General features: G+C 37.1%; 1 protein-coding gene across 7 annotated transcripts; it reads left to right on the forward strand.

Annotated features, from left to right (window-relative positions):
• The first annotated feature begins 600 nt into the window (after positions 1-600).
• On the forward strand, positions 601-21,013 carry LOC104231950 (E4 SUMO-protein ligase PIAL2-like). 7 transcript variants are annotated; one of them, XM_009785029.2, is made up of 19 exons: positions 601-786; positions 2,709-2,781; positions 5,083-5,148; positions 8,190-8,261; positions 8,363-8,414; positions 8,512-8,582; positions 10,547-10,609; positions 14,231-14,326; positions 14,419-14,503; positions 14,580-14,681; positions 14,896-14,947; positions 15,929-15,980; positions 16,340-16,456; positions 16,527-17,360; positions 18,909-19,515; positions 19,598-19,724; positions 19,802-20,080; positions 20,158-20,277; positions 20,361-21,013. In XM_009785029.2, the coding sequence occupies exons 1-14, from the start codon at positions 662-664 to the stop codon at positions 16,704-16,706; spliced, it is 1,206 nt and encodes a 401-aa protein (XP_009783331.1). In that variant the 5' UTR covers positions 601-661; the 3' UTR covers positions 16,707-17,360; positions 18,909-19,515; positions 19,598-19,724; positions 19,802-20,080; positions 20,158-20,277; positions 20,361-21,013. The 7 variants fall into 7 exon arrangements, with proteins under 7 accessions (XP_009783331.1, XP_070021478.1, XP_070021479.1 ...); XM_070165377.1 differs by having other exon boundaries at positions 19,113-19,515; XM_070165378.1 differs by having other exon boundaries at positions 16,576-17,360.
• Positions 21,014-26,203: the final 5,190 nt, after the last annotated feature.

Consider the following 26,203-nt stretch of genomic DNA (forward strand, 5'->3'; position numbering starts at 1 on the left):
ATGACTTATAGTAACAAAAATAGAATGTCACCTTCCTATAAATAAAAAGACTATCTCTCCTAATATTGACTGTGTCATTACAGAAATGATATTATAAATCTAATTAAAACTATTACATAAATGACATCATAAATGCAATTAAAACTATTTGGTGGGCAGTTTTTCCTCCTCAAATCCACTAATGGTCCCTCGTCAAGAAAATAAAAACTAAAGTAAAACAAAAAATAAAAATAAAAACAAAAACAATTTCACTATTAACCGACCCAAGTTAAAAAAGATATTCACAAATAAATAGTGTCAACTGTCACGTAGGATAGTGAGAATACAACAACAACAACAAACCACTATAATCTCACTTAGTGGTGTGGAGGGTAGTGTGTACGCAGACCTTACCCTAGGATAGAAAGACTGTTTCCAAATAGACCCCCGGCATACTTCCCGGCAAAAACTTCCCACCTTGCTCTTGGGGAGACTCGAACTCACAAACTCTCGATTGGAAGTGGGGTCGCAACCTCTCTTGTCTAGGATAGTGAGAATAATGTACACTATTTAAAATTTCTTTTTAAAATGTCTCGCTGAATCCCGCCCTTTTCCGTCGCATCACCTTCTCATATACTCTTTCATTGCCTATATCTGAAAAACAGTACCACCAAAAACTACAATGACGGTGAACTCCGTACCGGCGGCCGGCGTCGACGTCGGAGTTGATCGATTAGCAATGCACGTGTTTTCTCAACCTAAAATCGACCCTCAGCAGTTCATTCAGCTTTGCCTCTCACTTGCTAGGTCCATTTTCCTTCTCGAACCTTCTTTGTAGTTGCTATAGTTGTTTGGTATAATATACTGTAGGTTTTTAGCCATCGCACGATCAAAATTTTTTTTTTTTTTTTTTTTTTGCTTAATATCTAGGTTTTTGCTGATTTTTATTTTGAATTTTAGCTCTCGCGCGTTAATAGATTTTTTCTCATTTTTCTTCTCGAATCTTCTAAGACAGAAGAAGGGCAGCCTTGATGCAACTGCTAAAGTTGCTGCCACGTAAATAGGAGGTGAAGGGTTCGAGCTGAATGAACAACCTCTTGCAGAAATTCTGGGTAAAGCGGCATACAACAGACCCTTGTGATCCGGCCCTTCCCAAGCTTAGTGCACTGGACTGTCCTTAATCTTCTATGACGGAAACACATAAATACGCTACTTTTATAGTGATTGCCATTAAAAATTATTTTTTTCCTTATAATTGTTACTACATGTAATATGCAAGTTTATAACGCTCGTGCATTCAAATTTGTGCTTAATATCTATGTTTTTGGTGATTTTGTTTTTTGAATTTTAGCTTTCACGTTTATTGTTTCACCAAATAATTCTATTTAATGCATACTCTGCTTAATATCTAATTTTTGTTAAAAAAGATTTTTAGCCCTCGATATTATTGCATTTTTAGCTTACTGCTATCTAGTTTTTTTGCTTCTTTCTTTTTTGAATTTTAGTTGCGCTTTCAGGAAAAATACTTTTTGTGCTTAATATCTGGGTTTTTACTCAGTTTTCTATCTAGTTTTAGCCTTCATACATAAATTGGCTTTTGGGCATATCAGCGCATCTTTTCTGTACTCTGCATTATATCTAGGTTCTTTTGCTCAAATGTATTTGAGTACTTCGCGCTCTCACGTTCAGAAACTATATATTTTGTGCTTACTATATAGGCGCTTACTTCTCTCAAAAATTTATAGAGGTGCTTACTACTTTTTCTTCGAGTTTTTAGCCATTGCATGTTAAAAGTATGAAAATTTGAATTTTTATGTTTTTTTTTATATGGGGATATTGATGCATTTTATAGAGTGTATTGTGCATTTGTGCTTAATTATGATTACAATTTATTCCTAGAAGAATGTGGATGTGGTGTCTAATGTGCGGCTACTTATTCAGCTTGAGAGTTTTAGTTGTTTCGAAGCAGATAGATGAATTTTAAAGCAGTTTTTTTTCCTGATGGTTTTCTAAGACTTTATTACTAGTTGTTGATATAGGCTATTGGTGGTAGGCGTGGGCGCTTCCACTGTCACACAAGAGTAATGAGTGCATGTATTTTGCACCTAACTGGCTTAAATCTTGGATCCACCTTTCTAAGTTGAAGATGCTCCCTAGTGATATTAAACTAGCTTTTAACTACTAAACGCATTAACCAAATAACAAATAAACATATAAACAAAGAAGTAGGCAATTACTTCCTAATATTTTCCTTATTTTTGAGGAAGAGCTTATCAGATATATGGCTTGTTCAGAGGACTTTCTATGTAGTATTTGAAACTTCGTTCTGAATGGAAATTCTTGACCAATCTATTATGGTATTAAATTTCACATTTGCTATGCTCTCATGTAATATCTCAGTATGTTTCCAATTGGAATGAAAGGCTAAAGGTCGTGTGATATCTCTTTTAATTCTCATTAGCTCGTTGTCCGCAAGAGTGACACATTGGTATTTCATCATGCAAAATGGTTTTATTTCCTCCATCTCTTTCAGAATCCTGCGGTTAAATTAGGAATATGAGTCTCTTTCTTCTATGTAGTGCCAAATCAGCTAGGAAAGTGGTAGTGGTGATTTTTTTACTCAATTTTCTTTTTCTGTATGTTGTCCTTTTCTAGAGAGCTGGAGAAGGGACATATAAGCTATTTTTATTTATCAATGTTCCTGAGTGATTGATCTTTGTTAAATGCAGAGGCATTGATTATGCCATTGCAAAACAGGAGGTTCCAAATAATGCTCAAGATTTACCTCTACTGGTGAAGCAGGTTCTCTTTTATCATGACACCGATTTCATCATATTGCGTTAACTTCATTCATCTGATTATGAGTTGTGTAGCATAAGGCTCTAAAGTTAGATCAGGAAAATAGGTGAAAGGGATGATGTCAATTGTGTTCTCAGTTGAATCTGTGGTGGCAGCCCTGCATCATGTAAATAAGCTGAGCAAATATTAAATTTTCCTCTCCGTTGTCGTAGAGGCATATGGGCTGCTTAGAATATAGCAACTTCTTTTGGTGGACATGTTGTTGAACAGAAAAAACCTAGAAAGTGAAAGCAGAAGTTTTGAATGCCTACATGTGCTTTCATATGTTGGAATATTTTTTTAACCTAATAATTGCCAGTGTCAAATTTTGAAACTACTTCTGAAATTGAGAAATCGGTCAGTTCTTCAGTTGCTGCTTCCTGATTATGATGGCGATTAACTTTCTTGAGCTTTGAGTGGCCTAATCCGTTGGCTTCCCTTGAAGTCTATACAAAGTTGGGTTTGTTTAACCTTTTAGAATCTGTATGCCGTCATTCTCGCCCATTAAGAAATTTCTTTGTCATGAAGTGCGATTTGCATATTTTAGATAAGTCCAAACTTTCCATGTATCTGCGCTTCCAATTTACTGATAATTTAGAAAGATAACTATGTACTTGTTATGATTTATGATTCATCATAATCTATGCCTTTTATCCTTTCATTGCAGTAATTTGTTCTTGGAGGGGTTGCTCTGATGGTAAGCAACCCCCACTTCCAACCGAGAGGTTGTGAGTTCGAGTCTCCCCAAGAGCAAGGTGGGAAGTTCTTGGAGGGAATGATGCCGGGGGTCTATTTGGAAACCGTCTCTCTACCCTAGGGTAGGGGTAAGGTCTGCGTACACACTACCCTCCCCAGACCCCACTAAGTGGGATTATACGGGTTGTTGTTGTTGTTGTTTGTTGCAGTAATTTGTTCTCCAACAAAACTTTAGTCTATAGCTACATTTGATCATAATTGGAAGCATTTCTCAGCATTCGTATAAGTGGAGAATTTAAGCTAATTTTAAATCTAGATATGAGATTGCCAATTTAATTTCCCCTGGATCCTGCTATCAATGATACTACAAGTAAGAGAAGTTGAGGATAAAAAATGGACCTTTAGGGGCGCCTCAATTACTTTTGGGGATTCTAACTTGTTAATGCTTGTTCTAATGTTAACTTATTGCGACTTTGTTGGATTAACACTAACCTTTCCTTGAGCTCTATATTCAGCTCCACGGTGTCGGGGGAGGGGGGGTGGTAGTTTTTTTTTGTGTGTGTGTGTTGGGGGGGGGGGGGTTGTGGCCGAAACCTTCCAATGCTATCATCACTCTAGTACTCTTGGATCCAAAAAGCATTGTGCAACCTTCTTATAATGTTAAACTCGGGTTTAAAGATTAGTTGGTTGGGTATTCTTTAAGTGATGTCTTTTTTAATTCTGCTGATGGTGCACAAAATAGAATAGTTAACACAAAAAGTGAAGTGAGTTCAATGGTTGTCAGATTATGACCTGAATGAAACCAGTCTTCTTATCTGTAAAACACCCGAGTTCTGACCAAGGGGGATGGATGTATTTGTGATGCTGCGCAGTACTTTATAGGTTGATGTTTGGTGATGATGATGAATATGGTTACTTGCTATGCTATATTATCTTCTTTTTTTGTGATTTTTTATATTGTAAATATTTTATTTCCTTACTGATGTCTTGTCGATGATGGTGTGACATCTTTATCCCATAGGAGTTAGAGATAAAAAAAAATTTGGTTCTTGAAAACACCTTCATATTTGCTGGCTCTGGTGTGCCATTTTGGTTATATCCTAATATATTATGAAACCCTCTTGTGTTTTCGGTGTTGGTACCCCAAATTATGCTTCTCTTTTGTTAATCACAATGTTTTCATTTACTACAGAACTATAAAAGACTTGTATATTGCTCTTTTGTTAATCACATTGTATTTTCAGTCACATTGTTTTTCATCTACTATAGAAGACCTGTAAGTTCGTTTGAGAAAGTTAATTTACATGCAGTATCGTCCTTCCAATCATGTTTTTGCTCTAAATCTATTGATGTTGTTCTGATTGAGCTGCGAATTGCTGCAATCCGTTGACTGATTGCAAACCATGTGATCTGTAAAATCCAGGTTGCAAAGATTATGTACTCTTCAATCCCAAGTGTGCAAATTTTCTTATTTAGGCCATAGTTTCCTATCTGTAACAGTTCACCTATTTATCAGATAAATAACCGAAGTTTAAGTTCTTCTTTTGCTAAATTCATCTCATGATGTAGATATGCAAATGCCATTGTGATTCCTCAATGCTAGCACATGTCATGGTCCTTATGATTTCTGTCCAGGTAAATTTGGAAACTAGTCAACTTTTATGTGATAAAGTTGAAAGATGTGTGTTACAGGGAAATTTTACTGGTAACATTCAGTACCAAGCTAGTACTGAATGTGAACAACCATTACAAAGCAGAGAATCCTATGTCGAGTCCAGAATGTCTAAACTTACATTGTAATCGTTTTTATAAACAGCATAGGTCACCTTTTTAGATATTGAATACTGCTGGTAACTAAATTGGTGTTTTCTTCTTTCCATAAAAGCATCTTTGGTTCCTTTCAAGCAAAATCCTCCACATTATACATTTTGAGAGGATTTCATAAATGCTTCCCGCTAAACAAGTTGGCCTAAAATATCTAACATCCTTTGCATCCAGCTTCTTAGGTACGGGTGCAATAAATGTTGCGTAAGAGCTTTTCTCCGTGCATCCTCTCAAGAAGAAATGTTCGAATGTATCCATAATATCATTCTTCAAGATGCACCATCATTTTTGGAAAATGGCTAAGAACGTAAGCCAGTGGTGGAATGGGAAAACCCACGATGTAGAAGATCATAACATGAGTGATTCGGCAGATTTGTGTATATACATATATCCACCATGTGGTACTTCATTCTACGATATATATAAGATCTATCTGTGTATGTATTATCATCTACATCCAGAATGCCGTATGCTTTGGAAGAAGCTTGTATAGTTTGGAAAGGGGTTTAGAAGATTTCACAAAACTTTTATCACTTAGTTTTCGATTTCTGGGGAATATATTAGCTGATGAATTAGTAGTTCTATAGTAATTCCATCCTGCCTGGGTGCTTTATCGTCAACACCTTTAGTGACTTTAAGCACTTCTTCCTCAGCAGAGGGGCTCTGGAGCCATTCTCTTTCATACCAGCGTGACCAGATTTTTATCACACCAATCAGGTCTCCTCAATTCCTCCTCCTTAAACAAATTTCCATAAACATCCATTATATGATTTTCAACCCTAGCGTGATTATCAACCAGTTCTCCTTTAATGTCCATCTTATCTATGTTGTAGTACCTTTTGTGAGCATTCATCATCTTATGAAAGAAACTCGTATTTTTATGTCCATTATGAAGCTACAGAACCTTTGACTTTTGTCTCCACGAAATTCTTCTGCGGTGGCAATTTCCTCCAACTAACCAAAGGGAATCTCCGTTCTGTTATCCCCATCTTCTTTCTCCATTTGGTCCAAAGTCATCAATTTGGTTCAAGCTGCTATCTCTGTGGTTTTAATTTGGATATAGCTAAAAATAGAATACAGTGGAGTTAAAAGGATCCATATATGCCACACTAACCTATGGGATTAAGATTTATTTGTTTTTTTCTTGGATTAAGCCTTAAGTTTATTTAGGGATGAGTTTAGGTGCAGAGAACCTCTATTTTAGAGAATATTAATGTGTCATAGAAAACAAATTACTTACATATATTGGGAATGGGTCCAAAATTCCAAATTGAGAAATGATAGAGGAGGGATAGAAGCTTATATGTGGTGGCCCAAGCGCTATTATAGAGGCGGATCTAGTGTTTTCTCAGCGGGTTCAACTAAACCCATAACTTTCGACGTGAAGTAAAAATTTGTATGTAAAAATTCTTATCCTTGAATGACATCTGAATTTATTAATCTTTTTTATGCTTTGGTCAATTTACCTCACATGAATAATTTGCCTTGTATATCAAAGGTTAATTTTCATAAGAATATTTGTGGTTTTACTCGGGGGTTTAATTGTGCTGGTGTTATAAATTCTTATGGTCGAAGAATCTTGTATATCTTCCATTTCTTTTCTGTTGATTATTACTGCTACTCACATTACCATTTTGTCAATTCTTTTAAGTGATATTGCAACGCCGAAGGCTAATGCCTAACATGTGAAAGTAACAAATCCCAATCTTGCTTTTTTTTTTTTTTTGATAAGGAAAATCCCAATCTTCCTTTAGAAGAAAAAGGTCGCATTTGAAGCTTGACCATAGAGGTTGTATTTTTATGCTACACTTCTCTAACTTAAAAGTTCATGTAAGAGGGATTATCCTAAAGATGCAGGGAACATAGTGTTTTATGTTGGTTGATTATTTCTATTTCCTCCCTTATAAAAAAAAAGGTTTCTATTTCCTTTTTTCGAATCATTTTGTTCCTGAGCCAGGAAGAGGTCTTGGAGTTTAGTTTGTTTGAATTACATGCCACTTAAAAAAAAGAGGAAGGGAATCCCATTTCCTTTTTGATCATGGATGAGTTATTGTTACTAAAGGGAAAATTTTGGTTATGAGGTACTTCATGAAAATTGTAGATTGTTTTCACTTTCAGCAACTCTCTTACATAACCTTATTTCTTATATCCTTTATCAAAATTTTGTTTCTTTTTTCTTAACTATGATGAACTTGGTTCCTTCTTCATTTATTTGCCCACTGATCTTTTACTGTTTGGACAAAATCTCCAACCTCACCTTGGGTGTTAAAATACTGTAGTTGCTGTTATGGTACCAAACTGCATAGGAGAGAGGTGATAAGGCTCCCTACTTATGTCAAATATCCTATTAGCTAGCTGACCTTGTAATGAATTAGAATGATTGGGCTTTAAACAGGACTTAAGAAATTCTATGGAATTAGTTCTGACAATATATCCATCTCAGAAGGGTAGGAAAATAGAAAAAGAGGAGAGACCTAAAGGTGCTTAAAGTAATTTTATAATATTAACAAGCAGCTAAAAAGAGTATGCTAATTCAAAAACTCATTCTACTAGTACAAAATGTCATGTGCCGTTTATGGTATAGCCCTTAGTTTTTGATTTCTGTCTCTGTTGAGGTCCTCGATGATGGTAGAGAATATCTTTGATGTACCTATGCTGGCTACATTATCAGTTTACTTATTTGAATAACTACAGAGGAGTCAAAGTGGAGAGATCGGTACGATGATTGAGTGGTCAAAGTGATACTCAATAAATAGTTAAATTAATACAAAATGCTGGGTCCTATATTTCTGTATGAATTTCAGGAATTGTCTGATGTTATGGCCACTAAGTTATAATTTACTCATATTCAGCATTTGCTGCTAGCTGTTATTTGGTGCTGTGACATGTATATCTCATGGCTTTCTTCCACTGTTCGGTTAGAGGTTAGTTTTTCCATAGTTGAGTCTACTTGGTTAGTTCAATTTTTTCCTTGGAATATGTGCTTAACTACATTTCAGTCATTTGCTTGTGTGCAAATTTGCAGATTTTATCCACGACTGAAAATGGGTCAGATAATTTGTTTCCTCGAAGCCAAGGTAGTAACTTAAAACACAGCCCCTTACGGGTGGCCAGTGAGCTAGTGTAACTGTATTGCTGGTGATACTGATGCCATATTTTTTGTCAATCTTGTAGCCTGGATTTGGTGCTTCGTGAATGATTTCCAAATAACGAAGAATACAAACCTTTCTAAAGGAGAGAAAGCAGTAAGAAAACTTCTGCATATTATCATAAATTACATCTATGTAACCCTTTGCAGCAAGTACACGAGTCTCTGTAATAACCTAAAATATTTTTTATATTTATTAATTGTGGGATTGAAAAAAAAATTAATTTAGTGTGTATCTATAGTCAAAATACTAAGCTAGTGGAAGAAACATTTATTATAATATATATGAGATAGTATACTAGTTAATTTGCTAGTGAGATAATTCATATTACATATAATAGTTGGATAATTATGGGCCTAAATTAATAAAAATTAAGGAATTGGGCCAAGCCATCCCTGCCCACATTATATGAGAACATTAGGGTATTAGAATAAGGAATATAATTTTCTTGGTTTATAAACGTGAAAAAACTAGATGAAGAGCATCAGGAGTATTGACGGCGCCAGAGACAGTAACTACTTACTACCATGAAAATCTTTTACAATTTTATAAGGTTCAGGTATGAATCGTTACTTTAATATGCACTTTGAATTATTTTATCTAGCATAATAATGGCATAATAAAGTGTGTAAACTGAGAGTTGGCCTATTAAAAAGTCTATTCGAACTTTAATATCTTAGAATATCTGATGGCTAAGGGAGGGTCAGGTGTTGTTATCGCCATAGCAATATCAATATGCTCTATTCTAATGTGATATAGTTGAAACTATTTTGAACTTGAGAAGAAGAAACAATATCAATTAATTGCCTTAAGCTGTCTTGCATGTTTGATGAAAGTAGGGGGGACGTGGGAAATTTCGTGACCCTCCATATGATACTGGATTGGAGATACTTTAATTTTTCTTTAGGAATATTATTATTGGATGGAATATAGATAATAAGTTATAGGGATTATAATTCAATGTTTCGTTTGGATGGAGATATTGGGACATGTTTTTACCTTTTTAAAGCATCGTATTTGAGGTCTAAAATTGAAATTTAGGTAATTGAGGTTTGACCTCGGCTAGCATAATTGACAATGTTAATTAATATTTTGCTTAGATTGATACCATTGGAGCCTGTTTGGTTGGTATTTGGATGTTACAAGAATAGAGAGCTTGTCGTTAGGGAGGTAAGTGAGATTTTAAGCTTTGATACTTGCTTTTGTAAAACCCGTTTTACAAATGTATTTTCTTTGTCTGGTCCATGTGTTGGGACAAGGGTGCGCTTGGCAGAGTCGGTGGTCTTAGACTAGCCGCAAATATATTATTTTATGAAAAAAAATTATTTTATAAGTTGTTTGATAGTTTGATAGTTTGATAGTTTGATACGGATGTGTGCCATGATGTTGAGTTTGATACGGCTGTGCGCCATGATGTTGAGTTTGATACAGCTGTGCGCCATGATAGATTTGGGGCATTGTGTATGCCGCCGCTATATATTTTGGGCATTGAGTATGCCGCCGTGATAGATTTGGGGCATTGTGTATGCTGTCGTGATAGATTTGGGACATTGTGTATGCCGCAGTGATAGATTTGGGGCATTGTGTATGCTGCCGTGATAGATTTGGGGCATTGTGTATGCTGCCGTGATAGATTTGGGGCATTGTGTATGCTGCCGCTATATATTTGGGGCATTGTGTTTACTGCCGTGATAGATTTGGGGCATTGTGTATGCTGCCGCTATATATTTGAGGTATTGTGTATGCCGCTATGATAGATTTGGGGCATTGTGTATGCTGCCGTGGACTCGTTGGAGTGTTTGCTTAATTTCCTGCACTGTCGTTAACGACAAGTCCTTCATGTAGATTGTGTTGAGATATATATAGTATTGTTGTTAAATTATTGTTTGGACCTTATAGAGTAATTATATGATAAAAGAATTTCTTTGCGTATTATTTGTGTGCTTGTTATGTGTTTGTATTTTCTAGCACTTGTTCCAGAGGTATTCAGAGTTGCGGGTCGAGGATCTTACTGGGTTATATTTGCGTATAACTCACTCCTTACATGCTTGTCTATGCAGATACTATTGGTGAAAGTGAAGCTAGTAGCCGACAAGTTCACTATAGTTGATTCAGTTATTGAGGTGAGCCGCCGCATTGTTCGTGGGGGCTGCTCAATGAGTCTTTATCATTTATTCATATGAGGTCTTTTTCAATTCCCTTAGATGCTCCATGGTTGGTATGGGATTTGGGCAAGAATTTCAGTATAATATTTCGAGATATAAATTGTGTGTATTTAGTTGACAGATTATTTTGATACTCTTATGATTAATCAAATACTGTAAATTAATGGCTAAGGTAAGAAAGTATGGGTCGCCTGGCGGGTGGTATTAGTTGGGTGCCAGTCACGTCTTGGGGGTAGTTTGGGACGTGACAGTCTCAGTATTGATTGAGGACATTATGTGTGCTTTCATTACCTGTATTTTGTTATTCATCAGTTCATTGCTCTTGACTTCTTATTTTTCGTTCTAGCAACCCGTCAAAGTTGGAAACTGTGAGAAGGCACGAGAGAAAATATGATATATTGATATTGTGTGTCTAATGCAATACAAGATGGGCTAATTTATAGCTACTCTATACAAAGGGCATACTACACCTATTCCAATGTGGAACAACTACATATCTATATCTAACACTCCCCCTCAAGTCGGAGCATACAAATCATATGTACCGAGCTTGTTACATATATAACAAATGCGAGGACCGGTGAGGGACTTGGTGAAAATATCTGCAAGTTGATCATTCGACCTCACAAACTTCGTAGTAATATCTCCTGAAAGTATCTTTTCTCTTACGAAGTGACAATCAATCTCAATGTGTTTAGTTCTCTCATGAAACACCAAATTTGATGCAATATGAAGGGCAACTTGATTATCACACACATGTTCCATCTGACTGATTTCACTAAATTTCAACTCCTTGAGCAATTGTTTAGTCCAGACTAGTTCACATGTTGCCATAGCCATTGCTCGATATTTTGCTTCTGCACTAGACCGAACAACTACATTCTGTTTCTTGCTTTTCCAGGACACTAAATTGATTTTTTATTTCAGCACAAATACTCTGGAATATAGAGAATAACTCAGAACGATCTTTCATTAAGAAAAGCCAAGTACATCTTGAGTAATCATCAATGAAACTAACAAAATAACGAAATCCCAAGGTTGAACTAACTCTACTTGGATCCCATATATCATAATGAACCAAGGAGAAAACAGACTCTGCATGACTCTCAACACTACGCGGAAAAGAAGCTCGGGTATGTTTCCCAAGCTGACACGATTCACAATCTAACGTAGACAAACTGGATAAACTAGGCACCATCTTCTGAAGTTTGGATAAACTTGGATGTCCTAAACGATAGTGGATTAGGTCCAGAGGATCGGTAACTAGACATGTTGTGGAAGGACTGAGTGAATTAAGGTAGTAAAGGCCTTATGATTCACGTCCTGTACCAATTGTCTGTCCCGTACTGCGGTCCTGCATAATAAAAGAATCATCAGTAAAATATATACCACAATGGAGGGCACGAGTCAAACGACTAACAGATGCAAGACTAAAAGGACAACCTGAGACATAAAGAACGGAATCTAGGGTAATAGAAGACAATGAGTTAGCTTGTCCAACTCCTTGTGCTTTAGTTTGACATTCATTGGCTAAAGTAACAGTGAGAAGTCTTCTCACTGTGAATATACAATATTCGACAAAAGTGATTTATTACCAGAGATGTGATCAGAAGTGCCTGAGTCCATGACCCATGGTCCAAGAGTACTAGACTGGGAAACACAACCGAAAGAATTACCAGCAACAGGAGTATCAGTCTGGGCAATTGAGGCTACTTGTGGAGATGTCTGCTTACTTGCTTGATACTGAAGGAGCTCATTATATTCTTCTTTAGATACAGAAAAACCTTGGTTCCCTGTAGTCTCGGTCTGAGCAACGTAAGCATTTTTGGGTGGACGACCATGTAAGGAATAGCACATTTCACGAGTGTGTCCAAGTTTGTGACAATAAGAACACTTGGGTCTAGATCTCCCAAAACGACCTCGTCCTCCTCTGTTCTCCATAGTTGAGACGTCCGAACATCTACTGTCTGCGATGCGAGAATAGAGGAATCAAGTATTTGTGATGAGATCACTAGGTGACTTGGTGCTGCAGCAAGGCAGAGTAATCGAGAGAATAATTCATAAACTGTAGGAACAGTTGGACTAGCCAAAATCTGGTCTCGCACTGAATTAAGATCATTAGGAAGTCCAACGAGTGTAAGAACTAGAAATATCTTTTGTCGCTGCTCTTGTTGTTTTGCCACACTAGCAGAAACTAGCATTAATGTCTCAAATTCCTCCATGACTGCTTGTACTTGACCCAAGTAAGTAGACATATCTAATTCTTGCTTCTTTAAGTTTGTCATCCGTGATATCACATCATAGAAGCGAGATATGTCATTAGTGTATAAGGTACGAGCCTTTGCCCAAACCAAATAACATGTCTCGAATGGACGAAACAAGGCATCAACTCGGAATCAATAGAACACCACAAGATGCTACATAATTGAGCATCAATCTTTGCCCAAAGCGCTATCGCCTTTTCATCTCCTTCGCTAGACTGTTTAATTAGATGATCTTGAACACCTTGACCTTTATACCAGAACTCGACAGATGAAGCCCAAACTAAGTAGTTTGAACCTCCCATTAAAGGTTCCGAAGTAATCATAACACTAGAGCTTCCAGAACTCATGTTTTTAGACCCAAAAGCATCAATTCCCAAAGACATCGTTGCAAATTATTACCAAATTAGAGAAATAATCAAATGTAATCCACTGAAACAGAGTAAGGAACAATGGAATAAGAAAATACTGTAGCTGTCGGAATAGTACTGTAGCTGCCGGGAAAATTCAAAGTGGTTGGAATGAAATAAAAACAGTTGGGGTAGGATCGGAATTACCAGATGACCCAATTGTTCTGAAGAAACGTTTTCAAAAAATGGCCGGAAGTCCACTTTTGAAATCACTATTCACGCCGGAAAAATATAAAAGTTGTTAGAATTTGGTGTGACCTGGATGGGTAGGCTCATAATTGCAAGGTGAACAATTTGTCCTGAAGAGCCGTCGCCAAAAAATGGCCGGAAGGTGGCCCACGCGACGTCGGAACTTCGACGGAAAATTTTCTTCCGGTGGCAAGTGGCGGTGTGTGGAGGGTATTCTAACGGAGATTTTTTTATGGGTTGGTTGCCGGAGCCCGATCTACTTCGTGGTGGTGTTGGTTTTTGCACAACATTGACCGAAAAGTGGCTTTTTTTACTTGCGGCAGACCTGCCCGAAAAAGGCTTCCGGTCAACTGATTTTCCTTCCCGGAGTAGCTGGAATTTATGCATAACGATAAATCTCTCACGATTGCTCTGATACATGTGAGAAGGCACGGGAGAAAATATGATATATTGATATTGTGTGTCTAATGCTATACAAGATGGGCTAATTTATAGCTATTCTATACAAAGGGCATACTACACCTATTCTAATGTGGGACAACTACATATCTATATCTAACAGAAACCTTGATTAGCTCAGGAAAATATGGCTCATTTTTATGTTTCCTTTTATCTGCAGACCTCACTATGTCTTGTAACGCCTCCTCAAGTGAAGTATGAAAATCTTTTAGCTTTTACTGAGTGAAATGATGTCCGCTTACTGACTTCATATTTGACAGGTTAATCCCTCTGACAATTCTGATTGCCGTTCATTTCACTTGTGCAGCTTTCTCCTAAATGGGACGGCAGTGGGAAAGAGGAATATTGAGTTAATGGTTTGTTACTGCTAAAACTTTGGAGATGTGTTTGTATAGGGATGTCTTATGTCTTATTGGGGCTCGACTTACTTATATGTTTGTTTTGGTAGGACCCTGGACCTCAGCTTCCAACTCCTGTATCTCAAATGCTTAAATTTGGAACGAATCTTCTTCAAGCTGTGGGCCAATTTAATGGTATGTTTGAAAATACGTTCCGGATTTAAAAAAAAAAACTGTATAGTACTAACTCTTCTTTGTGTTCATTGTGAAGGAAATTATGTCATAGCTGTCGCCTTCATGCGTGAGATCTCTACCCCTGTCGAGGCCACGCTCCCTGATTATGAGCAGCCTCCTGTTTCTTCTGTTGATCCAGGTTTCTCTTATTGTATTATTCACAGGAAGAAAATTACTGCTGAGATCTTTTTGTCAGTTTTTGGCGTTTCTACACTGACTTTGTTACATGTTCTTGTTAGCCAACTTGACTAGATGTATTGTTGAAGTTCACCATTCCCATCATCCCCCAACTGAAAGTCTGAATAGAAATCCTTATAAGGAGATATGATTAATATACTACTTTGTTTATGTAGATTCTGAGATTATTGAGGGGCCATCAAGAATTTCTCTGAATTGCCCCATAAGGTATGCTTCTAATCTTTGGTACTTCGGAAATTGATAAGGCTGTGTATATGAAATGGCATTATCTTGAACTGTGTGAAACTTTTTCTTTTCCCCTCTGTCCTTTTCTATTTAATGATGATTAATAAAAGAAGTTGATATGCATGATTAGCTTCATTTTTTTTTATCGTCTTAGTAAAAGACACAAATTTCTGTGCTCCCATTTATGTTTCTTTCCTCCCCCTCATTATCCCAAAACTCAAAATGACAGGAGGAAGGAGTCTGCTATTTTAGTAAGTTGATGACCTAAGTTGTGTTTCTAAGATGTCCCGCACGCCTCGAATATGCCATGCACTGTATCAGCCCTAGGCAAAGCTGTCAATGCCAACTGAAACAAGGAAAAAGAACTTAAATCAGAAAATTATCTGAGAAGATGGGCACGTGAGGATCATCTATAGCACATTTGACTCTGGTATCCAACAAGGTCATCAAATTTTTCTCATGAGTGACATACAGTACCATTCAATTATCATCAGAAAAAGTGTCCAAAAAGAAAGTAAAGAAGAATACGGAACCTACTGGACCTTATTCTGCCATTCTAGTAAGTTGATGGGCTATGTTATGTTTTTTAAACCTATTTTGATCACAACATATCAAAGATAAAACGTCAGCTGTCATGTAGAAAGATAGAATCATCTTAATTGTGTGAAATTTTGATCAGAGTTACTTTAGTATATATACCTTAAGGTTTTAGGTTTCAGGACGATTGTGTCCATTCATCTGAACTCTAGACTTTCTAAATGAATAAGGATTACTTGGTTAAGAGCCTAGAATTCGAAACAGAGACCCATTGTAGTTGTAATTAACCTTGGGGACTCCAAGTGTATTTACCTCTTTTACTAGCCCTTGCCCCAAAAGATGCGCTTTTTTCGTTTCCTTTCAACTTCTTCTGATGCTGGCTGCAGTGTGTTAAATTTACTGATTACTCTTTCTTCGCTTTTACAGCTTCAGACGTATTAAAATTCCAGTGAAAGGACATTCTTGCAAATATCTTCAGGTGCATGCCCTTTTGTGTAATTAAAAATAAATTATTATCCGATCTCTTATGCTAGAGTATTTTATAGCTGGCATGCATGTTTGAAACTTGCCTCTACTTTTCGTCTGTCATTAGTTTTATTTAAGGTCTTTAATCTGTTAGAATTATGGATGTGGCTGATTATGGATTCCTCGGTAAATGTTCAGGAAGATTATAGATTCGTATTAGCATTGACAGATGTTTGAATTATGAAAATCCTAGCAAGAAACCTCAGGGGCGCAGATTATGCGGACCATATGTGATATGTTATTTTAGTCATTATTTCTTCACCATTTCACCTGCTCTTACTATGTGTTTGCACTGTGTGTTTTTCTTGGCAGTGTTTTGACTTTGAAAACTATGTCGACATAAATTCAAGGAGACCATCATGGCGTTGTCCTCATTGTAATCAGCATGTGTGTTTCACTGATATTCGTATTGATCAAGATATGTTCAAGGCAAGTGGAATGCTGTATTATGCTTTACACAAATTACCTGTCTAGAAGTAATATTCTTTTTCTTTTAAAGGTTTTGAAAGAGGTGGGTGATGATGTCATAGATGTCATGATATCCTCAGATGGTTCATGGAAAGCGATTATGGAAAGTGATGACCATACTGAGAAGCCCAAGGATAAACCCCTGACTTTGCTCAAGATAGTCCACAGCGAGGTTCTGATGGGCTTTCAAATGTCCACAGTGATGTTCTAGATCTTACTGAGATAGATGATGAAATGAATCCAATGACAACTGCTGGAACTGAAGACAGTGAAAATCTTGCATCAATCAATGTACAGAACACGACAGCAGTGATTAATCCAAGTGAAATCTCTCAAACAGGTGCTTCTTATGTGGCGGATGATTTCTGGCCAGGAATATATTTGGCAAGTTTGCAGACTGGCGGTGCTTCTGAGCCTGCTAGAAACAATTTGTTGCAACCACCTGTCTTAACAGATGCAATATCTCCCGCTCTCAATCCAGAAGGAAATGGTCTTATTCCTACCTCTGTACTTCAGAGTGGACTATCTTCTCCCAATATACTGCAGTTACAACAGTTCCAATTTGGAAACTCTTCAATTAGCAATGAATATGGAAGGTTTCCATCTGCATCCAGGGATGTAAATAGAACTCCAGTTGCAGTTACAGCCCATATGCAAACTCCTGTTTGTCAGCAGAGACAACAAAACATAATGAATCCCTTGTTCCACACTAGCCCTTCAGCAGCTACTCAGGATTTGCGTACTGAATCATTGGATGGTTCCAATGTAAGAAGTGTCTTGGAGAGAGCAGTTTTCCTTTCCTGGCTTGAATCTGCTTCAGGCACGCATGACATCGTCAGCATTACCACAGCAGATGACTGCACAGGTGATTAGTTTATCAGCTATTTTCATTTTGTCATAAAACTATATTTAGTCTTCTTTGCTGGTTCTGGTTTCTGAGTTTTTTTTTTACCTTCATGTGTGATTGCCGAAACATTGCTTGTTGCTATGGTTCGGAAGACCATCACATGTCTCTACACAGTGTGCGTCCTTCCATTTTTTAGGAGTTCCTTCACACTACTAACCAAAGTTGGTTGGTCAATAAAAGCGACCAACGTTGGTCGCTAATGTGGAGAAAATTATTAAATAATTATTTTAAATAATTTACCGACCGAGGTTGGTTGCTTTTTGGTTGGTAAAGTGGTCAACATATTGACTGTGCTGGTCAGACTTGCTTGGTCAAAGAAATATTGAAATTAGCGACCAACTTTGGTCGCTAAAGTGGGACACAATTATAACGTTTTAATAATTATATTATTATTTAAAATATTTTATAAAATATAAATAAATAATATTTAAAATTGACGACCAAAGTTGGTCGGTTATGAAAGGGGAAGCAAGTAGCGACCAATTTTGATCGCTATTTTGCGACCCAGTTCTAATGTTTAATAATTATATTATTATTTAAAATATTTTTATAAAATATTAATAAATCTTATTTAAAATTAGCGACCAACGTTGGTTGTTATTGTTTAATCCTGGATAATTAGCGACCAAAGTTGGTCCTTTCTAGGTCAACATTGGTCAAAATTAAAAATCACTTTTGTATTTACTATCTAAATAATATAAATGTAATCCGTTAACACTTTTGTGATACAAGGGATGAGTACACTAAAATATACTCTAACATGCTATATATGTAGTTAAAGTAGTACAACGAAGCGTTAAATATATATATATATATATATATATATATATATATATAGGTCGAGACATTTTGTTTTTAATATTCAACGATGAATCTGAGTAGGTTATAAGTCGATGAATCAATTTACACACAAATATATTTGATGAAAAATTATATATACTAATTAGGATCTTGACTAGAATATACATGTTGGCTATTTAAGAAATTGATACTCGATGCAAGTGGTTTGACCCAAATCCAACAAGAGTACACAATCAATACAACATAATTGAGGTTAATCATACGAGGGAGTATGATCGCTATGATCCTTTCATAATTGCACATAATGTTAGGCAAGTGTATTATGCTCCTTATCCATTGCGTCAGAATAAGTCTGATTGGTGGGTGGTAATAAAAAATAAGCATGTAGGTAAGGTGGAAGTCGAGAATGTGTTAGATGTTGCATATCAAAACGATATCTCCAGTGTTCACCAAATAGTGGACGAACTTTTAGAAAATGATTTGGAACATCTTGAACACATATTGGAAGAAGTTGATATAAATAAAGTAAGAATTATAGAAAATGAGGAAGAAGAATCAACTGATGAAGCTCAAACTAGTGAGGAAGAAGAATTCTCGGACGAGGAACAATACGTCGATGAGCTTTAAAAAGTTGGTTTCTTTAATAACTCGTTTTATAGCTAGTTTCTTATATGTTTCAATCTAAATATGTATTATATTATGTAGATGACAGGCAAGGGTCGAGGTAACAATGACTCTACTAGTTTTCGGTGTCGAGAAAAGGATAGGAAGGCAAAGAGGAGGGTAGAAGATAATATTGCATCTTTTCCACCCTCTTCAGAGATGCCTATGTTTATGCCTATGTCTTATCCTCCACCCCAGGGCTATTCTGAGCTGCCATAGCATCACGAGTCCTATATCTTCGTGCAGACACCAGGTCTTTCATCACAGGGCCATAGGACTATACGTCTGACATACAGTCCAGCTGCCTCACGACCACGTGGATCGCAACCATCTGCATTACATGGATCGCATCCATCCATGTCATATCCACATGGATCACATTCATCCGTGTCACAGCCACTCGGGTCACAGACATCAGTATCACAATCACTTGCGGTCCATCAAGTTATGTCGCAGTCACAGGGATCGCGACCATCTTCATCAGCGACTCCATCTATTTCAAGCCTTCGCCTGTGAGATAGTTGCTCTGACCCCCTACACCTTCCACACATGCCTCTGATATATATGCTTCGGACGGTGATGCTGATAATGACGAGGAGGTGCATTATGATCAATATGGCAGGATCATCATAGTCCCTGAGGGTGATGGGTAAGAGTTATTTGTTATTTTTACGTTTATTGTTTTGTACAGTTTGTACTAAGATATTAATGTGTTTTTTATTAAATTGCAGGTTCATCCCGAGTAATATTACTACGAGGATAATCACTAAAGCCACCAGAAAGCTTTATGATGACCCTTATGCGACTTGGAATGAATATCCATTCTCGCTGAAGGAGCAAAATTTTAATCAATTTAAGGTATAAATATTCTTTTAAGCAGTATAATTATTTATATTTATGATATTTCCATATAATATTTAACTTTTGAAATACAGAGCAAGTGTGTATGGGAACATCGCTATAGCGCGGAAGTGGTTGCAAATTTTTACCACAAAGCTCGCAAACGGTTGTCGCATAGTTTTTCCAAAGCTAGAAATTTGAACTAGAAGCCTGATTGGTTGCTTCAGAATTTATGGGAGGATTTGCAAAGGCAATGACTTACCGCAAAGTTCTTAGAGAAGAGCGAAAAAGGAAAGAAAGCTCACGCATCTGAGAAGGGAGGATCCTTGCACACTGGAGGTGCGATCAGCCTAGAGACAATAAAAAGAAAATTGGTACGTAATTGCTTAATTTATTTTAATTTTCAATGTATACCTATTCTGTTTATTAACTAAAATTTATGAGTTTTCAGGAAAAGAAGTTGGGGCATCCAATGAACCAAGATGAGCTATTCAAGAAGACTCATATTGTAAAGAAAAAGAAAGAGATGGATCAAGAAAGGTGGGTCGAGGGCCGAGCCTCGACTGTACATGTAAGTTTTCACTTTTCATTAAGTATTTTGATTTACTTTTATATAAATTTTGAAATACTAATTCAATGTAATTTTTCTTATAGGGTCGCTTCACAACAGCCGTGGAGGAATTCATACGCAGTCAGCCACCTAATGAGTCGGGCGAGCTAATCCAACCTTCGGACGAGGATTCTGAAAGAATGTGGACGGAGGCTGTTGGCGGTCCAAAATGGGGGAAGGTATACGGGCTTCCTACTAAGAAATTACATCGCTATAAGTGTGGAATGCAAGGAATATGGACTTCCTCGCAAGACGAGCAACTTGATGGGGAGAGCCTCTTCGTTATGTGGAAGACTGTGACAAAGCTCACATCCGAGCTAAAAGCGGAGAAAAGCTTAGAGATGCTCAGTACCAGGGCATGCAAGAGCAGCTCAAATCTCTCCTAGCTTCTGGAGGTTTTCCGATTCCTTGGTCTCGTGAGTCATTGCTAGAGGCTCGACTTGGACGTGAGCATTCCTTCCGTCCTCCCCATGCTCGTTCCTCCCGTCCTTCCCGTGATCGTTCTTCTCGTCCTCGACAAGTAGACCCTTCTGTATACTGTCTTGTTGATGAAAGTTCATCAGACGGTGGTGATAATGATGTTGTACAAAACACTCCTTGACTGTTATATACTTTGAACTAGACAAATAGAACCGGTTTTGAACTAGGTGTAATAAGCGTTAACTTAGTTTAATTTGTTAGTTCTATTGAACTTTAATTTGTTGGTTTTAATATGTTTTTTGAATTGTGTTGTTGTTGTTGTGGTTGTGGTGTTGTTGTTGGGTTGTGGAGATTTTAGTATTGAAATTGTAGTTTATGAATTGAATTATATTGTTATTTAGGGATTTTGGTATGCTGGTAGGTGGTGTAGCTTCCAAATCAGGCATTTTATGCCAAAGTTATTACCTAGAAAATCGACCAAAGTTGGTCGCTTACCTATTAAAAAAAATAATTTTGGGAGTTAGCGACCAAGGTTGGTCGCTTATATATAAAAAAAATTAAAAATTTGTAAATTGGCGACCAAGGTTGGTCGCTACTGAACCTAGATTTTATTTAAAAAAAAGTATACTGGAAATTAGCGATCAAGGTTGATCTCTTATTTATAAAAAAAATGACTAAAGTTGGTCGCTTATGAACCCAGATTGTTAAATATATATTTCTTTAAATAATATATATTTTAATTTTGCGACCAACGTTGGTCGCTAATTTTTAATATATAATAATTTAAAAAATATCGTAATTTAAATGCAGAGTTCAACGTTGGTCGCTAAATTTATATTATTAAAATATTATATCGACCAAAGTTGGTCGGTATTTTGTTTACAGTGAACATTTGATCAGTTTAGCTAAGCGACCAAAGTTGGTCGCTAAGGTAAAGGGACCGCCAATATAGCTACCAAGCCTGTTTGGACACGTTTTGGTCGCTATATTGAGATAAGCGACCAACGTTGGTCGCTTTTTGTGGTCGCTAAAACCCGAATTTCTAGCAGTGTCACCGCATGTAAATTAGCTTGTTTTGTTTACTATTGCAGATTTCTCCTTTTTAGGCTACTCATAATATATCTCCAACTTCCTCTATGTTTGTATGTTGCCTATGTCTTCTAACTACCTTTTCCTGTGTGCTAGCATTCTTTTTCTCCTCTTCAACCATCTCAACTGGTTGTTGGCCATCAAACTCCTAACTTGAGAACACCCTACTCGATGAGCCAGTTTCAAGGCCTGACCCAACAATCTACTTGGAATAGATGGGAAGCACTGAAGAGAAGAAGTTCACCAGTTGGAATTGCTCGGGCAACAGGTTTTGCTGGAGGGCAACACGCCCCGATTGTCGCTACTCAGCAAATCACACAGGTGGTGAGGCCTTTTCAGACTCCTAGAACTCCATCTCCACTCCCAGGGAATGCTGACGGGTTTAGGACACCATTGGCCTGGGACCACAGGGGACATACGGGAGGCACAACACCAGTCACAATGTCAGATAATTCCAGGGATTCCCTACTAGATCTAAACTGGCGCCCTACACGTCGTATGCGTGGAAGCCTTTCAGGACGAGCTTATTCTGTAACACTGAATCAGTACATACATAAGCTAACACAGCAAGCTCAAGTTCCCAGACTATCTATTCCACCTAATATGCCACCCCAACTGGAAGTCCTTTTTGGCTAATCGAATCGTGCATACCCAGGCAGAAAATCATCCATCCACCACACCAGCCAATGCATACGATATCTCGGGCTCTTTACCTGAGCTTTCTTCAGGTATGCAGTAGAACTAGAGCAGGTATGTAGCTAAGTGTCATGACCTGCCGCATCATCATGCCACGTAGGTTCCACTTGGCATATATTTTTGCCATATGGAAGAGTTACATAAGTTAGGAACAAGATCTTGGTGGAATATCCTAGAACTATATAGAATTTCCTTAGAAAAGCTCTAGATATTTATGCATTTGTAGGAAGGTTCTAGAGAAATATAGAGGTTTCCTTAGGAAGGCCCTAGAACCCTATAGAATTGTTAGGAAAATCCTTAGAAGAATCTAGATGTGTAGAATATTCTAGAGAAGGGATTTAATTGTAAATATGGAAGGACTTGTAGAACAATTATTATTTACATACTAGCCCCTAGGTGATTAGTATAAATAGGGGGCATTCATTTGTAATTCATCAATCAAGCAAAACAATCAAGTTCTTTCTAATACAAAAGCTTCCTTTGGCAATTCTCATGTGTTCTAACATTTCTTAGCGATCATGAGTGTAGTAGGGCTGACTTGGCATAGTAAGAACGTGATCAAGTTATGCAAGATCGTGAGTAAGTTGTGATAATATTTGAGCACACAATGGTCCCGAAAAACCACTTGATGATTATCGGCCAACACAAGAGCCTCACGGCCATGACTTTCACCATCCTAAACACAACAATTTGTTTTTGACCATAAAATCAAAGACAAATGTGCTAGGCTCAAGTGAAGCTTTGCTTGAGACACCTTTAACTACTAACTACTAAAAACAAAAGAAAAACGGACTCAAACCCTTAAGAAGGTTGTCACTTCATCCATCATTGGGAAGAGCCACCCGGTTCACACAACACTCCACCTTTGGAAAGAACCGTGACATTAAGAAAAACCAAAGGCTTATTGCAAACTTTCAAAACAAGAAGCTACGAATCACAAATAAGAAGCTATGGAAAGAAAAATTGCGGAAAGTAAAATGAATATATACAAAAGGGGATTTGTCGAATATACAATAGATGGGATGAATATGTACAATGTAACATAACTTTATATACAGGCCCAAACTAAAATAAAAGTCCGAGAAATGTAACGAAATGCTAAAATTATATACAAACCAAAGATTAAAAATAAAGAAAGCATAAAAAGTATCAAATATATACAATCTTCCGAATGAATCCATCAAAAGTAGGGCCTACCTCCTCAAATAAAAGATGGCATTGTCCCCAATGCCAACTAAATGAAATAAAGCACCAAAATGAAAGAGAAAAGGATATAGAAACTCCATATGGCCCGTCTTCCTGCATGGGCTCCTGGGTGGCCCCTGGGTCCTCACTGCGCTCGGGAACCTCAGACTGGTTCCCTATGGCCTGCTACTGTGCTGCTGGGACGTGGGCCTGGACAGGCTCCTGAGGTGCATTTTGTGGTTGACTAGAGGAGGCCTCCGGTGGGTCTGCCAACTAGATGACTACATCGTCCACTCTGGGAATCATCTTCTTTCTCTTTGGAGGCCTCTGTGACTGCTCTGGCTGGGGATGATCTGCTGGCATATGATCATCGAGCAATAAGTCCAAAGGCAGCTGGTCTGCTTTCTGTTGATACCCAATTTTTTCTTGTATATTTTATATATGCAAAATACTTTCAAAATAGCATATATATACATATATAAGTATGCCCAAGTGTTTTAGTATTTTTCCTAATTTATAAAGATTTTTAAATCAATTTATTGCCCTATTTTAACAATACAAAAACCAATAATTGTTCCTCAAATTATCATTTTGGTGATTACTGTATTTTATTCTTATATTTATACCAAAATATATTTAAGGTAATTTTTGCACATTTTTACAAATTTATTTAGTATTTTAAGGCTAAATTGCATATAATTGCAAGTTTAACCTATTTTACGATTTAATTGCATTTTATACTTATGGAATTGGTTCCAGTATTTTTAATTTAATATTTATATATTATTAATTAAGTTAGTACCTTTAATTTATTTTCAGAAATCATTTTACTATTTTTATAAAATAAAAGGGAGAAAGTGGTTATTTAAATGCTAGCCCTATTTCATTTCAATTATAGCCTGAATCAACCCCCAATTAACCCTATTTCAAATCCCAAATTGACCGGCCCAATTTCTATTTAACCCGCCCCTGACCCAACTAATCTAACCCGCCCAACCTCCCCTTTTGATCTAGGCCGTTGATCATTTTGATCAACGACCACAATCATTCCTTTTCTTTTTTAATTCACATACACACAACCCTAAAATCATTTTGCCCTAACCCGCCGCTCTAAATTCCTCTCCTCTCTCAGACTTTCTCGAACATTCCCTAACCCTAGCCCCTCTCACCGTCTTCAAACCTTGAAACTACCGGAATCCATGGCCTCTCAGGCCATAAGAGTCTTAAACTCACCTCCATTTGCTCTTATACTTGAAGATTCGAGGCTTGACCTCAAAGGTTTTCGCTCAGATCTCCGCCGATTCAAGGTTCTACGACCATCTCCGGCCTTGCTCCGGCATACAATGGTGTTTCGGGCCTGGTTCTGACGTCTCCGACTCAGATCAGACCTTTTCCCAAGCCTTTCTCATTTCTAGGGCTCTTTTGAAACCCTAACTCTTCGAGGTTTTCTCCGATCTTTTTAGATCTGTTATGTATCTATGCTCTACTTGAGTTTTCAAACGATTTCCCCAACTTTTCTTTCAAAAATTACTTTCAAAATCACTTCTTTCCGATTTAGGGTTTTCTGAAAATGCTTAAAGCGTTTCTCTGACTTTTTCTTTTCCCTTTCCTTTGTGTATGTGTGTCTCTACTGTGTTCTTATGTTCTTCTTTTACCACCCATGCTCTTCTACTGTGTTTCTACACTATGTGCCTGTATGCTTTTCACTATGCTCTGTTATTTTCTTCCACTACGATCTGATATGCTTCGCCTATTGCTTCCTTCTACCATGTTCTTAAGTGTTCTTACTATTTTACCTTATTTAAGTTTTTCTAAAAAAACCTGCTTAAGCATGTTTTGCTTCTATTGTTTCTTTTACTATCAGTTGTTCTTTCATTATGCCTCAAATTAGTCTCTTCACTCTGTTTGCTTAGACCTTTTTACTTGTTCATGTTTTCTCATGAGTTTCTGAAAGAAACCTCTAAGTATGCTTCGACTACTTGCCTCCTCATCTCTGTATCTGATTCAAGGTGGAAACCCTTGAATTTGGGGCTTCCGCCGAGGTTTGATTATGTGAACTAGGGTTTTATTTTTATAGAACCCTTAATTCTTTCAAACTGATTTTTGAATCTCTCAACTGAGTTTGGACGCCTTTGTTTTCATACAATGTTGAACCTTTTTGCTAAACTCTTCTACACTGGATTCTTTCTGCTGATTTTACAAGGGCATGACAAATTTCTTTCATGTTTAAACGTGTCTGTATGTTTTTTATATATGTTGATTCTTTCTTCAAAGAGGTTTTCAAACTAGTGATTGATTCAGAATTCCTTTTTAATAGGTCTAATTGATTGTTACTGATTTTCCTTAAGTTAAAACCTTTTCCACCTTTCTGACTTGGTTCATCCATACCAAATCTGTGATCTCTGATTTCCTGGCTGTTAACTGATTCCCTTGCCTAATTTGCACAAATCGTGTACTGTCAAGACCCTGTCCTTAAATAACCTTTATCTATTTGCCT

The sequence above is a fragment of the Nicotiana sylvestris genome, chromosome 12 (assembly GCF_000393655.2).
Source record: "Nicotiana sylvestris chromosome 12, ASM39365v2, whole genome shotgun sequence".
NCBI lineage: Eukaryota > Viridiplantae > Streptophyta > Magnoliopsida > Solanales > Solanaceae > Nicotiana > Nicotiana sylvestris.